The 15,357-nt window shown below is 41.7% G+C and overlaps 1 protein-coding gene across 4 annotated transcripts in view; it reads left to right on the top strand.

Annotated features, from left to right (window-relative positions):
• The first annotated feature begins 555 nt into the window (after window positions 1–555).
• The window catches only part of Slc35g2 (solute carrier family 35 member G2), a 20,291-nt gene continuing 5,489 nt past the window's right edge, over window positions 556–15,357 (top strand). The window contains exons 1-2 of one of the 4 annotated variants that reach the window (XM_029543137.1): window positions 556–798; window positions 13,801–13,825. Coding sequence is in view for 1 of the 4 variants with exons in the window: in XM_029543136.1 (XP_029398996.1) it covers window positions 1,956–2,042 (87 nt within the window). In the remaining 3 variants the exon portion in view is untranslated. Of the gene's footprint in view, window positions 799–1,003; window positions 2,043–2,185; window positions 2,241–13,800; window positions 13,826–15,357 lie in introns of those variants that run through there. The other 3 variants (XM_021207408.2, XM_029543136.1, XM_029543138.1) reach the window with 3 other exon arrangements.

Here is a 15,357-nt window from a genome sequence, read left to right as displayed (position 1 = left end):
TCTGTTTTTTTTTGGTTTTTCGAGACAGGGTTTCTCTGTGTAGCCCTGGCTGTCCTGGAACTCACTTTGTAGACCAGGCTGGCCTCGAACTCAGAAATCCACCTGCCTCTGCCTCCCGAGTGCTGGGATCAAAGGCGTGCACCACCATGCCTGGCTCGACTTGGTCTGTTTTAAAGAGTGTGTTCATTTAGCTTTGGGGATTGGTGTATACAAACATTTGCATTGTCAAGACTTCTCCCACCTTGCAAAACCTGGGCAAAACGGTCAGGACTCAGGGATACCCCAAGATTATTCTGTCCCAAGGTTTATCGATTCTGTCACCACTTCAAATATCAAGAAATAATTTTTAGTTCTTACATCCAGATAGAAATGAATGGAGACTGCCTCCTCATCTCTTCCCAGAGGACCTAGTCGCCCTGGCTGGTAGTTGATTGCTTCTAAGAGTCCCCCTCCCGCCTGCCCCCACTCCCCGCCCCAGGGCGTTGGCAGCTTCCATCGCCTGGGACGCTCACGCCTCTCGGGGAGGGCCAGTCCCCAGGTCGAGGCAAGCATCCTGGTGGTCTCCTGCGGTCTTCCACTCCCCCAGCGCCTGCGGTGGGGGTTGGGGCAGCGGAGAGCGCAGGCGCAGTGCCCGCGTCTGGCGCCCCTCTCCTTGCTGGCCGCCCCTGGCAGTCCAGGCTGCAGTGGTGCCCGCCGAGCGCGCGGCGGCCTCAGCTGGCTAGGGAGGCCAGAGCAGGAGCGCCGCTCGGGCTGAGTCCGCCAGTGCCCCCGGCGCACCGGCCTAGCCGCGACTCGCAGGTAACCGGCCCGGTGGCGGGTGGGCAGCAGCGGGCGGTGGGGACTCAGCCGTCTGGCCCCGTCGGGAAGAGGGAGCGCACCGAGCCCCACGTCGGTGGCAGCTGACCGGTAGGGCGCCTCGTTTGGGGTAAGGTAGGCTGGCGTCAAGCGCCCCGCCTACTTGACAGACCTCGGTGGGACGCGCGTCTCTGCAGGACGCCCGAAAAGCCACCCAGTGTCCACTTGTCCCCGCTGCTGTCCTGGAGAACAGGAACAGAAGGTTGATAAAGTCAGCACTATCCCGGGGCCTCATCCTGGGGCCTGACACCGTTGCTTGTGTGAGCCCAACCCCAGTCCGCATGATGAAGGTCAAGGCTGTTGTCCCTCCTCTGGCCCCGGAGCCCACACAAGCTCGGCAAGTGCTTGTGGCGTCATAGGAGTGATTGTGAATGCAACTTTCGAAAATTACTGGGTGGTTTTAGGAGTCTGACAAAGATTTTGGATTTGTCATCACCTTCCTGTCCTGTGTCTTTTGAGTCTTGAACTCCAGTTTAGATGGGTTGAGATTCTCCTGTCTCTTGACTCGATAGGGAGAAAGGACCAGAATGTGGAGGTGGAGGCTCCGGCAAGTCTGTTTCGTCTCATCTATCCACGTAGAACAAAATGCGGATTTTCTTGACGGAATTGGTTCTAGGTTTAGAATTTTACGCAGCCTGTCACCATTTAGCTCATTAGAGGGGGAAGACGGGTCGCGAGGACTGGCAGGAAGAACACTCACTCTTCCTGGGGCAGCTGGGGGCGCTGCGCAGATCCACGTCACTACCAAGGCCGTCACCAGGCTCTGGTAGGAGCTGGAGCAACTTCCCGTCCCGGTGAGGATTGAGGAGCTCCTAGACAGTCTCACACCAGGCCGGGAGGGTGAGAGAGCAGGCCCGCCCGGAGGGGGGCCAAGTCTGCAGGAAAGGGCTTTGAGCATAGTTGACTGTGTCCGTGGTGCTGAAGCTCCTTGTGCCCAAGTCTACAACTTCCTGGGCCTATGCCAGCCATATTTTCCTATTTTGCACCTTTGCCAAAAATAACTCATCGCCAAAGCAAGCGGACAGGCCGGAGCCGGCTAGACACTGAAACTCTTCACAGATGGGTTGAGCGTGGTCTCCTGAGGGAGACACTGCAGGGAAATGTGGTTCACCTTGGAAGAAGAGATAAAGCACAGCTTGCTTGATTTCCTAAAAGTACACACTGTGAGCAAGCACACCGTCCCTAATGTATGTGTATGCATGTGTAGGATATATGTATGACTATATACCCACAAATGTAATGCTCATCTCTTTTCAAAACTATCATGTACCACAAGCCACACATTTTCCAGAACCTTTTGTAACTTATCTTTATTTATTTTTTGACACCTCTTGAGTTTCTGGACTCTACAGCACAATTAATTTTCATAATCATCTGTTCCAAAGGTACTGTGCCTGTAGATTGAAGTGTTTGGTACTTGTACTCACACAAGTTCCAGAGAATGCTGTATTAGAGGGACTGGGAGTGTAGCTCTGTGGTAGAGCACCCACTCAGCATTCAAGAGACCTTATATGGGCTTTTCACTGCCTCAATCAATCAATCAATCAATCAATTGAAATAAAAAAGAAAGCATGCTTATTTAAAGAAATTTAGGCAATAGAGAAATACAAAAATTCTTTTGTGTGAACACACATGTACTTTTAGATGGACCATTCATCTGTCTGTTCTGTTTTTGGTAATCTTGAAATTATTGAACACTTATGCTCAGCATTTTGTTAGAATAGACTAGTGGTTCTCAACCTGTGGGTTGCAGCTCCTTTGGGGTAGTCACACATCAGATATCCTGCATATCAGATATTTACATTAAGATTCACAACCAGTAGCAAAATTGCAGTTATGAAATAGCAATGAAATAACTTTATGGCGTAGGGTCACCACAACCCAAGGAACTGTATTAAAGGGTCACAGAATTAGGAAGGCTGAGAACCCTGTTAAAGACAGTTCTGCAAATAGCTTTTATGTTGGTTTACAGTTTTGGGACAGGGTCTCACTGATTCCCACATTGGCCTTGAAGGCAAAGTTGTCCTGCCATAGCCTGCAAAGTGTTGGAATTACATGGGATTATGGATATGTGCTATCAAGCCCAGCAAACGCTCTATGGTTTTTCTTTTAGGCAGATTTTTATACTTTCCCAGTTGTCCTAAAAACTGCTATGTAGACAAAGATGACCTTGAATTCCTGATCCTCTTACCCTCACCTCCCAGAAGGTGAGATTGCAAGCATGCACTGCTGTGGCGGGCCTGATGCCTGGCCTAAGCATCTTAAGAACAGAGCTAGAGATGTTGGCAGATAAGAGTGCTTGCCTTTTGGGCAGAGGACCTGTGTTTGGTTCTCAGTCCCTAGACTGCAGCTTACAACTCTCTGTAGGTTCGATTGCAGGGGATCTATGCTCTCTTCTGTCCTCAGAGGGCACCTGGTATGGACGAGGTGCACATACATCTATATGGGCAAACATTTTTACATATAAAATAAAAATAACTCTAAGGGAAAAAAAGATATGGTAAACATCTATTTTCTCAAAGATTTAAATGCATTAAATGGATGATAATGCGTTAGGACTGACTAGAGGCACAATGTACAGCAATTCCTGGGTTTATTCATGTGTCTGAAACATTAATGCATATAGACTAGTAACTCCCTATTTCTCCCTGCTCCCCAGCCCCTGGTAACAACTGTTCTAATCATGTCTATGACTGCCCATCTCGTGTACTCCACGTAAGTGGGGCCACACAGTGTTTGTGATTGGTTTCTTTACTCAGCATAATATCTCATCTCATTTGTATTTTTCATAGGGTAGAATTGCTTTCTTCTTAAAGGCTGAATGTTATTTCTTTGTATTTATAGATGCTCCATTTTAAAAAGCTATTCATGTACTGATGGACACTTAAATTGTTCCATGTGAATATAACCTCTTTGCACAAACACACACTTGTTTAATTACAATCTTTTTTGTTTTGTTTTGTTTTCTGATAGTGTTTCTCTAAGTAACTGTGGCCATGCTGGAATTCACACTGTGGACTAGGGTGGCCTTGAACTCAGATATCCTCCTGCCTCTGCCTCCTTAGTGCTGAGATTAAAGATATGTGTCACCACACCCATCTTAAGTATATAGTCTTATAACAAAATTTTTGAAGTAAAATTTGTGGCTCAAATGATGGACATTTTAGTTTTGATACATTTGAAACATTAATTTGTTCAAATATTTTTATTTCCTCTTTTAAATATTTCCAAAAGCACCACATATAAGGAATATTTATTGGGTAACCGTTATTTACAAATTGTGCCTTAAAAAGTAAATGAGCATATGCTACTATAAATGGTAAATTTGAATTTCAGTAGCCTCATCCTTTCACCAAAACAGGTCTTATCAATCGCTAAAGGGTTTTTCTAATTGGGCAGACAGAAAAAAAAAAGTGTTCATTTATTCATTAGCAATATTTCTCATTTTGCAACTTGTTCACTCATATATTTATTTTTCTGTTGGCATGCTCACTTACTTTTTGATTCATATAAGCTCTTTGTATAGTACCATATTCTGTTTGTTGTACTTTTTTTTTTTTTTGGTTTTTTCAAGACAGGGTTTCTCTGTATAGCCCAGGCTGTCCTGGAACTCACTTTGTAGACCAGTCTGTCCTCGAACTCAGAAATCTGCCTGCCTCTGCCTCCCAAGTGCTGGGATCAAAGGCATGTGTCACCACGCCCGGCTGTTTGTTGTACTTTTGAAACAAAATCTCATCATGTATTTCTGACTGGCCTAGAGTTTCCTATGTAGACTGTGCCTGTCTTGAACTACAGAAATCTGCTTCGTTGGATTAAAGGCTATGCTACCACATTTTTTTCTTTTTAATTTTGTTAACTTTGTTTATAGTATTATGCTGTATAGAAAATATCTATCTGTCTGTCTGTCTATCTATCTATCTATCTGTCTATCTTTCTATTTGAATGATGTGTATGTGTGTGAGAGTTTCTTTAACTGTTGCTAGGATGTAGTATCTTAAGAAATCAGCTTAAGGGAGAAAGGATTTATTTTAGCTTATAATTCAAATTACAGTTTACCGTGGCGGGTAAGTCAAAGCTGCAAGGGCTTGGCATAGCTGGTGCCATCACATCCATAGTCAGGAACAGAGAGGAGTGTGTTCAGGTGTCTGCTCAGCTTCCTCTCACCACCTACACAGTCCAGGACCTGAGCAGGGAATGGTGCCGTTACAGTAGTGGGTCTTCTGATCTCAATTACTGTAACCAAGACAACCTCTTATAGGTATCCCCAGAAGCCCATCTCCTATGTTTTGTTAAGTTGACAATCAGCACTGGCATCACAGAGTGAATCTATGTTCATGTGGTGTGTGCATATGTGTATATGTGTGCATATGCATGGTGTGTATGTATGTGTAAGGGGATGGAGAATGAATGCTGGGTGCATTCGCTCTTCATCTCATTTTTTGAAACAGCATCTCTCATATAACTTGGAGCTTACCATTGGCTGGAGTGGCTGTGAGCTCCAGGAATCTACCTGTCATCCCTCATCCCCCTCAGTACTAGGGTTTCAGATCTGTGCTACTGTGGGATTTTATGTGGGTGACAGGGATCTGAACTCAGGTCTTCATGCTTGCTCAGCAAGCACTTCATTGACTGGGACATCTCCATGCATATTAATATACTTTTATTATATTTTTTGGCATTTATATCAGCATTGCATTTCTCTATATAAAACATAATCCTCCTTTATCCTCTGATGTACTGAGATTACAAGCATGCATCTGCTTCTATTGCTTTTCATATACATATATCTTCTCATGGGAACATTGTTTTAAGTTTTGAATTTGCAAACGATTCATTTATAATTTACCAAAAAGATGCTTTAAACCCCAGATTTATTCTCTCATTTTTTAAAAATTTAGTTCATTACTAGTTATAAACTATTTTGTACATTAAATAATAAAAATAATAATGTCACTTTTCTAACACATGCAAGGCCCTGGGTTGGAGTGACAGAAAATGGAAAGGAATTAAAGATTATTGATTTCTAATCCATTTTTATCTACATCTTCTAAGAGAAGCAATATGCTATTCAATCTGAGTCTTTCAATGTGATATATTTAACATTTAGAAATCCAATTACAGTGTTTTTACTTTAAATGTAGTTTGTAGTATTTTACTGTTATAATACTGTTTGTAGTATTAAACTGTTAGCATGCAATTTTTACAAAAGCTATCCTTTAGAGTATTTTTAATGTAGCTGGAAGAAAACGTGTTCAAGAGCACTAATTAGCCAAAACGGGAATTCATGTCAGAGTGTTTCTAAAAGGAGAACCACCCATTCATAAGGATGTATACATATAAGGTTGGTCAAATGCCTTTTGGCAACCATACATTATGGATCAATGTAATATAGTTTCCAAAACAAAAGAATGATTATTTGGGTATTGTTGAATTATTCTGTATTATTTCCTTTTCAGGGTTTAAGATCATTTTGGACTAGACTAATGAGAATGACAATTTTTAAAAATATTTGCTTCTTTATTGGGGGCAGGAATGTCAGAACACCTGTATGAGGTCAAAGGACAACTTGCCGGGGTTGGTTCTCTGTGTCCCATAGGAGTCCGGGAAACTGAACTCAGGTTATCAGGCATGGTGGGCAAGCGCCTTAACCTGCTGAACCAACTCAACAGTCCTGAGAATAACAACTTCATTGTTTTCAGAGGATATATTTAAAAACAATGCTGATTAGAAGAAATAAAAAGATCAGATTATAAAATGAAATCCTTCTAGTCAGTCCAGTTCTGTAGGAACCAGCACAGATATTAGTTTCAAGTAAATATTTTCAGATTATTACATTCATAACAATGACTGTGAGATGTATCAACTTTAAGATACATTTTAACTTTAGAAATATAAGAATATATACCATGAACTTAATGTATCATAAATAGGGTTATGATGTGTATTCTTTTTTTCTGTTTTGTTGGTTGGTTGATTTTTGAAGGTCTTACTCCATATTCAGGCTGGTCTTGCTCTCTCTCTTTCCCTGCCTCAGACTCGGGTGCTGAGATTTTAGCCATGTACCTGTTCTCCTATTTTTCAAAAGAAAATGTTTTTTCATCAGAACATGATTTTAAGGTTTCAATCAGTCAACATTGTAAGTACATTTAGATTACTGGCAACTTAGTATAACTATGTAATAGTGGTGTTTCCTTGTGGTAAATTCCTAAACAAAGTTAATGCTTCAGGTGGTGGTGTCACACTGCACTGCAGGGAGCATTTGCATCTCTCTCATCTAAATGGCAAAGTGGACATCAACCTGTTCTTTTCACTTGTGTTTCTGTATCTTTAACAGGATTTGTGTATCATTCTAGGTATGTACTGGCTAGTTTTGTTTTTCTTTTATGGATACCTTGTTATAGAAATAGCATTGTATTTCTTTAGTCAGCACTTCTGTTTCTGAGCATGCTCTAAAAGGGTTTATCAATCTGTGCTGGTGTGCCTATCAGGTAGCTAGCTTGTCGGGAGTAAGCAGAATCAAGCAGAGCGACCAACACTGAGCATAGGCCAATGGTCACTCTGGTTTTTATTTTTAAATACAGCTGACACAAAAGGGGTTAATAACTCCTACTTCAAATAACATAAAAATAATGTTAAGGGCTGGAGAGATGGCTCAGTGGTTAAGAGCACTGACTGCTCTTCCAGAGGTCTTGAGTTCAATTCCCAGCAACTACATGGTAGCTCACAACCATCTGCAATAGGATGCTCTCTTCTGGTGTGTCTGTGGAGGGCTGTGATGTATTTGTATAAAAATAAACAAATAAATCTTTAAAAAATATTCAAAATAGTCTCTGGGGTCTGGAAAGATTGCTCAGTGGTTAATGTCATTTCCTGTTCTTCCAGAGGACCTGAGTTTAGTCCCCAGCATCTGTGTCAGATGCCTCATAACCACCTGCAGCTCCAGTTCCAGGCATCTGATGCTGCTGTCTGACATCTGTGCACACCTGCAGACATGTGGCATACATGGACAGACGGGTAGACAGGCAGACAGGCATGTGGGCGCTTGCCTGCGTGTGTGCACACACACACACACACATCACCATCTTTGTTTTCTGTGCTTTGGTGTTTTGCCTGCATGTGTGTCTATGAAAGTGCCAGGTCCCCTGGAATTGGAGTTACAGACAGTTCTGAGCTGCCATGTGGGTGCTGCTAATCAAACCCAGGTCCTCTGGAAAAGCAGCAGGTGCTCTTAACCACTGAATCATCTCTTCAGCTCCTAATTTTATTTTATTTTTTTAAGATAGTATTTGGGCTGGGCGTGGTGGCACACACCTTTAATCCCAGCACTTGGGAGGCAGAGGCAGGTGAATTTCTGAGTTCGAGGCCAGCCGGGTCTACAGAGTAAGTCAAAAAAAACCCCAAAAACAAAAAACCCAAAACCAACCAACCAACCAAACAAACAAAAAAAGATAGTATTTGGACAATGATAGTTCCTTCAGGCTGCCATAATAAAATGGATGGCTTTAAATCAGCAATATAAATTTGCTTCTTATCATTTTGAAGGCTGAGAAGTACAAGATTAAGACACTAGAAAATTAGGTATCTGGTAAAGTCTGCTTCCTGTTCATAGATGATAGTTTTTTGTGTGTCCCCATGGTGTGGCCCCATGTGTGAGAGTGGTAAGAGCTCTGCTCTCATGGCCTCATCACCTTCTGAAGTCACATATGGACATTCTTACATATGACTTTGTAGGAAGAAAGACAGTCTAAAAGGAAGATTAGTATATTTACAAATCATAACTAAAAAAATTGTCCTGTCAGGGATGTTACGCAGGATGTGACACAAACTAGGCAAATGTTCTACTACTGAGCTGCTCTCACTGCACACAAACCATAAATTCTTTAAAAAATACTAGTCCTGCGTATGATTTTGTATCTCCTCAAGAAAGTAGGCTTAATAAAGTCAGGAGAATATAGAGAGAAGCATAAATACATCTTTTTTTTTTTAAAAAGATTTATTTATTTATTATATGTAAGTACACTGTAGCTGTCTTCAGACACTCCAGAAGAGGGCATCAGATCTTGTTACAGATGGTTGTGAGCCACCGTGTGGTTGCTGGGATTTGAACTCTGGACCTTCGGAAGAGCAGTCGGGTGCTCTGACCCACTGAGCCATCTCACCATCCCGCATAAATACATCTTATAATCAAACACAATTTTAATTGAAGCTTATAAAGTTTATTTTCAAAATATTTTAATTCACAAAGATGGCTAAGTTTCTTGATGCTTTTCAACTTGGATAGACAGTGTTGCTATCCACACTTGAGGCCTTCTGGCGGATCTCTGCCAATATCAGTGTACGGAGCAAGCTTATGGTCTATGGTTCTCACAATGAGAATCAGACCCTCCTCAGTTATGCGCTCCAGGAAGTTTGGCTTCCCGATGGTCTGAACTGAAATGTGACCTTCCATTGGCATGGGGTCTGAGGTAAGGCAAGAGAGAAGAGCAGAAGCCTTTTCTAACTGGGCTTTCCCCACCATGTTAGAGCTGCATTGTTTGTAAAAGTCTTTCTTGGGTTCCGTGCTGAGCCATCTTGTGCTACGGTGGTGTTCTTACACACTGACACATTTCAGTGGCATCAGGGCCACTGCTGCTTCCTCTTTGCCAGTTCTCACTCCTTTTCCCTCAGGTTTCTACCCAGGAAATACCCTTAACTTGGCAAGGAAATGTCAGAGACCCGTTGAGATCATGAAACTTTTTTCTGACTCTTGATTAAAATTTTAGTTTGCTCTATAAATGTTAATGTACACACATAATTAAAAATAATGGCTTGTATATAAAATTATATTGCTGAAATGTTTACTCTAGGTTCACATAATTGTTGCTGTACAGAACCAATGCAGTATAACATTTTATGTGCACATAAACACTATTTCTGTTATGATTGCATATGAACTTAGTCCTCATGCCTAATCCTCATGCCTAACATTTTACTGGAGTGTGTTTAGTCACTTCCTGACTGCATATAATCAGTGACTTGGAAGTGAGTTGTTTATTTAAGACACCACAGTATCAGTCAGCGGCTTTACTGAACTCTTTAAGAGCCTGATAAAAGGAAAAAAAACCTCTGTGACCCATTTTTCTGATGACATTTGCTTTACCTTTGTCTTCTGTCTGTTGCTGGATGAGCCACTGTTCTAAACAGGAGTGAAGGTCTGAAGGGAGAGTGAGTGTGAGAGAGGTTGTTAAGCCAAATTCTCCCATTACTCCAGAGTCAGGAGATATGGGAGAGTTAGATTGGAGAGCTGTGGAGACAAAGGTGTGCATCAGATGGTTTGATAAAGAATTAACAGCCAACAGTTAAATGTGAGGCCAGCTAGGTCAGAGAGTTCCTGATCTACCAGCATTTGTTGAGTCTGGTTCTGAGGTAGGACCTTCAAGATATCAAGAAAAAAAGATAGTCAGCATCCTTGTTCTTGGAGTGGTGAGAGTTTATCAGGGGCTATGTTTACGTGTGCACACAGCCCACAGTGATAGAGTATGTCCAGGACTGCTATAACATCCCAAGAGCCAAGTATTCCAGAGCCCAGGGAAGGAACAGGGCTGTGAAGAGAGAGAAGCTCCTTCAAGTGAGTGTCCAGCTCCCATTATCTCATGTGTTTTCTCATGATGGGAATCTGGCTCCTGGTATCCTCACTATTTATTTGCTCTTTCTCCTTTGATGTAACCAATGTCCTGACCTCATCAGCCACTTCCATGACCCAAATTTTCCCAAGACTCCATCCTGCTGGTTCTGCCAGCCTCTTCACAACAGTGAATAAATAAGAGAGTCGTGGACCAAGAAATTAAAATCTCAAAGGCTCTAATTACTTGTGAGAACCCTTTACTGGATCTTCAAGCCCAAGGACGTCTACTTATAAACGGTATCAATGAAGACACTCAGATAAAAGTAGGCTCTTGGGTAATGAGAGATGGAGTGCTAAGGAGGCAGAAACAAAGATCTGGACAGTGAGTCAGCCCCAGGGACTTGACCTCCATAAGAAACATGGGGGATCAAGGGAAGGGCAGCCAATTGAGGGCCATGGATGGAGGATTCTCCAAACATGGTTAAGCTTCAAGGACCATTCACCCCACATCCTCAGGATCACAAATACCCTTCTGTGTGTTTTGCTTTTAAGACATTTTTATGGTATTAATTTAGTGTATGTCATAACACACAATGTGAGAATCAGGTTGGTAGCAAGCACCTTTGCCTACGGAACCTTCTTCCCACCTCCTCCTCTGATGTGTTAAGAACACATTGCTTTAAAGCATAAAAATACCACTCTATTTCTGAAGAGGGAAACATTGCTTGTATGAGCAGCTTCTGAAATTGCAGACTGAGGAGATGGATGACATTATCTTCTGTTTTAGTGCTGACTCCACCCCCTGGCCCAGAGCATCAGAAATCTGTGCATGCCTTAGAGAACAGCATGCGGTCCATCTGTTCAGGTCAGATTTTCCCACATTAACATGCAGATTTATGGGGCGGTAACTTATGTAAGAAAAGCCAATGGTAATGATGTTAGATTCTGGGCTGCCATTTGGAATCTACATATATTTTTAGCCTGTCATGAAAATACCATAATGCATGCATGCAAGTGCGCACGCAGACACACACACACACACACACACACACACACACACAGGATTCTTTCAAAAGCAGTAACAAAGGCATCTCCCACAGTTTGCAGTCATTTGCCTCTGTTTTGGTTTGAGCTCTAGACACCATCCATTCATATTTCCCCTGTAAAGTGGTCTGTTTACCCACAGCTTTCCTTCCACAGATGGCATGGATATACAAAAACTATGCTGGCTCCTCGGCTGACTTGTCAGACTAAAATACAGTAATGATTTATGTTTTTCTTCTTAAGAAAGTAGGTTAAACTTTTTCAGATTTTAAATAGATACTTATATAGAAAAATAGAAAAACCCATAAGTACATATGCATGTATTCACATACATATGAATTATTTTATATAAATAGAACTCTACTGTAAATATTCTTTACGTGTGTGTGTGTGTGTGTGTGTGTGTGTGTGTTTTAGTGAGGGAACAGAATTCTGTGTATCTCATATTGGCCTCAAACTAACTTTGTAGCCAAGGATGTCTCTGAACTCCCTATATTCCTGCTTTTGCCTTTAGAGTGCTGGCGTTACAGGTCTGAGCTGCCATGTCTGGTTTATGTGGCGCTGAGCATCAAACCCAGGACTTCATACATGTTGGGCACTTTTCCAACTAAACTACAACCCCATCCCATGAATAATCTTTTATAAATTTCTTTTGGTTCAATAATATGACATAATAACTTTTAATATCCGTATATATACATGGGCATTACCATTTTGTTTTTGTTTTTTTGTTTTTTCGAGACAGGGTTTCTCTGTATAGCCCTGGCTGTCCTGGAACTCACTTTGTAGACCAGGCTGGCTTCGAACTCAGAAATCCACCTGCCTCTGCCTCCCAAGTGCTGGGATTAAAGGCGTGTGCCACCACGCCCGGCTGGCATTACAATTTTGTATGGTGGTATTTTCCTTTAGCTCCTCTCCACTAATGAGCAATTAGGTTATTTCTAACTTTTTATCATATAAAGAGAAGCAAGGTGACTACCTTATGTGTGCATTTTATATGCCTACTGATGATCTCCCTAGCTTCTATTACCGGAAATGGCATGGCTGGGAGAACTCACACATATAAAATTCTGATACATGTTGCTAACTAACTTTTGATGAGATGGATTACACAATGCTTGTCGTTAATGTACAGAGTCCCTGGCAATGATGGGGACTTGATAAAGTCTTTTCACCTTTGCAGCGTATATGTGTTCTACATACATTAATAAAGTATGGTGATTTGTGTACTGTGATTTTGATATGTCTATGTATATTATGTTACCTACCAGGTATTGTGATATTTAATTAAAAATGTGATTTTTGGTGTGTTTGGTCTGAAATAAGAGGGCATCTAATGACCATTTCTTAATGATCTTTGGGATTTTACTGAAATACAGTATATGGAAAGAGATGACTGAATTGTGACTTTTAAAAATTAGAACATCAATCTGTTATGTGAAGAATCAGCTATGATCAAAACAAATCAAATTTGTAAAATTTTGGGACTAATGCACTGTGGCATTTCTGGACTTTGGAGTGGGGTTTGGGGATTCTGGCTTGTGCTTACACAGATAAACAGCAGGAAGAACAGAGCAGATGGGAGCAGGTGGTGCATGCAGTGTTTCAGGGCTCTGAGAATACATTGCTGCTCCTGGGGTATGTCCTCCTCCTCTTCCTCCTCCACCACCTCCTCTTCCTCCTCCTCCTCTTCTTCCTTCTCCACCACCTCCTCCTCCTCCTCCTCTTCCTCTTCCTTCTCCTCCTTCTCTTCCTCCTCCTCCTCTTCCTCTTCCTCCTCTTGTTCAGAGATTCTTGCATATCTGGGATGATTGGAGGACATCTTGGAGCTCACTGGGATGTGTAATATTCTTTCATAAGACTTAGGTAAATGAGAAGCAGCCAAAGTACAACAACAACACAAGAATTTGTTTTATATTATTTAGCATGTAATCAACACAGTAAGTCAATGATTTAACCATGGATATACCTTAAAAATATCATAAAATACAAAAAAGTGATTTTAGCTGGGCATAGTGCTGTACACTTTTAGTCCCAGCACTCAGGAAGCAGAGGCAGGCAGATCTCTCTGAGTTTGAAGTCAGACTGTTCTACATAGTAAGCTCCAGGATAGCCAGGGCTACACAGTGAGATCCTGTCCCCCTCCAGTCTCCCCCCAACAAAAGAAAAAAAAAGATAATTTTATTCTTGCCATTTTTTCTAGCCATGGCTCTATTGTCCTTAGAGTCACCAGCAAGCTGAATTTAAAGGTGCTGATTTCGCTGCAAATTGATTTTGCTTAATTTTTTTTCTTTCAGGCAGAAGGAAAATAAGTGTCAGGTGGTAAGTATGTGTCGTCTGAGAATAGCATATTTTATGTAAATTGATAAAACTGCTTTTCAGAGATTGAAGGGCTCTTTGCTGGAGGCAGTGTGCTGAGTATGTCATGAGACTTGGTGCTGGGACTGTAGCTTGACATGCGTGAGGCCCTGGGATCAACCTCTAAAATCAAAGGAAACAAAGGAAAAATAACATAAATGGTGAAATTCTTGTGTTTTAGCGTGTTCTTAGCTGCCAGCCAACACATTCATTAGAGTGCCAGGATGACTTTTAAAGTGTCACAACATAATTGCTCTGTTTCAAACCAGGCATCATCACCTTCACACAAGCCAAATCTACACACTGTTTGAAAACTGCCACATATAGTCTCACACACACACCACACACACACACACACACACACACAACTTTTGTGAAAAAAAATTTTAAAGCTCTCTTTTCAAAAACCTGGTATTGCCAGGCATGGTGGCATGCAGGAAAAAGGCACAAGTCAGTATTTCTTGATGCTTTAGCATTAGAAATCCTTGTCTTCGTCCTTCCATTGAGCCCAGGCACCATCCCCTGCCACTCACTCCAGGGTCACTACTATTTCCTTATGGTAATTTTTTCTTTTTCCCCTTCTTTTCTTGCCTTAGCGGTTTGGGATGGCCTACAACTGATGAACATATATGAGCAACAGGGGTTCAGAGCCTTTAAAAAACAATAGCATCTCAATTTAGGCACACCTTCTCATTCCCCAGTTGGAAACATGCCTAGATGGAACATTTTAATTTGCCCCTTGCTTCTTCCTGAGTACAGAGAGAGTAGCTGGAAAGAAAAGAGTGAGCCGAGATGGGTCCAGTCACTGTTTAGAAAGACAAGGAAGGATGGGTCTCCTGGGGCCAAATGAATACAGTTGGGTTTTGTCCAAGACAGTTAGACATTGGGGGAATTGTAAGCCCCACAGTACTAAAGTCTCCCACAGCCAAGATCTGTGTGTTGAGGCCCTTTGGAACTGACCTGAGAAAACCTGCATTGTATGCCTGCAACCTAAAGAAAGGCATATATGTAACAAAGAAACAAAAGACACTTACAGAAACAAATCCAAGTATAGGAATGTGAAATTCAGGACCACCTACGGACTAACTGGCTTATGGTACTGGATAGCAAGCATGAAGTCTATAGAGAGGTAGTCAGGGAGGGGAGATGAAAAGCAATTTGGAAATTCATAAACACAGGCTATAAAGTTTTGATGTCTAAGAACAGTAAAGAAAAGTAGTGTTTGTGGGCAGGTTGAAACTTTGAGGGCATCAAATATTTGGATCTCTGACATCATAAAACAACTAAGCACTCCTTAGACATTCAACTTACTAGGTTAGCCCTACTCCATAAAGTCATGTAATCTTTTAATTAAGTTAAATTCAACTGATCAAGAACTTTGTTTTTCTCTTCTCTTCTTTTCTTCTTTTCTTTTTTCCTTTTTTCTTCTCTTCTTCTTCTTCTTCTTCTTCTTCTTCTTCTTCTTCTTCTTCTTCTTCTTCTTCTTCTTCTTCTTC

The sequence above is a fragment of the Mus pahari genome, chromosome 10 (assembly GCF_900095145.1).
Source record: "Mus pahari chromosome 10, PAHARI_EIJ_v1.1, whole genome shotgun sequence".
Classification (NCBI taxonomy): domain Eukaryota; kingdom Metazoa; phylum Chordata; class Mammalia; order Rodentia; family Muridae; genus Mus; species Mus pahari.
Note: the sequence above shows the minus strand (reverse complement) of the source record. Positions and strands in the feature narration are given on the sequence as shown.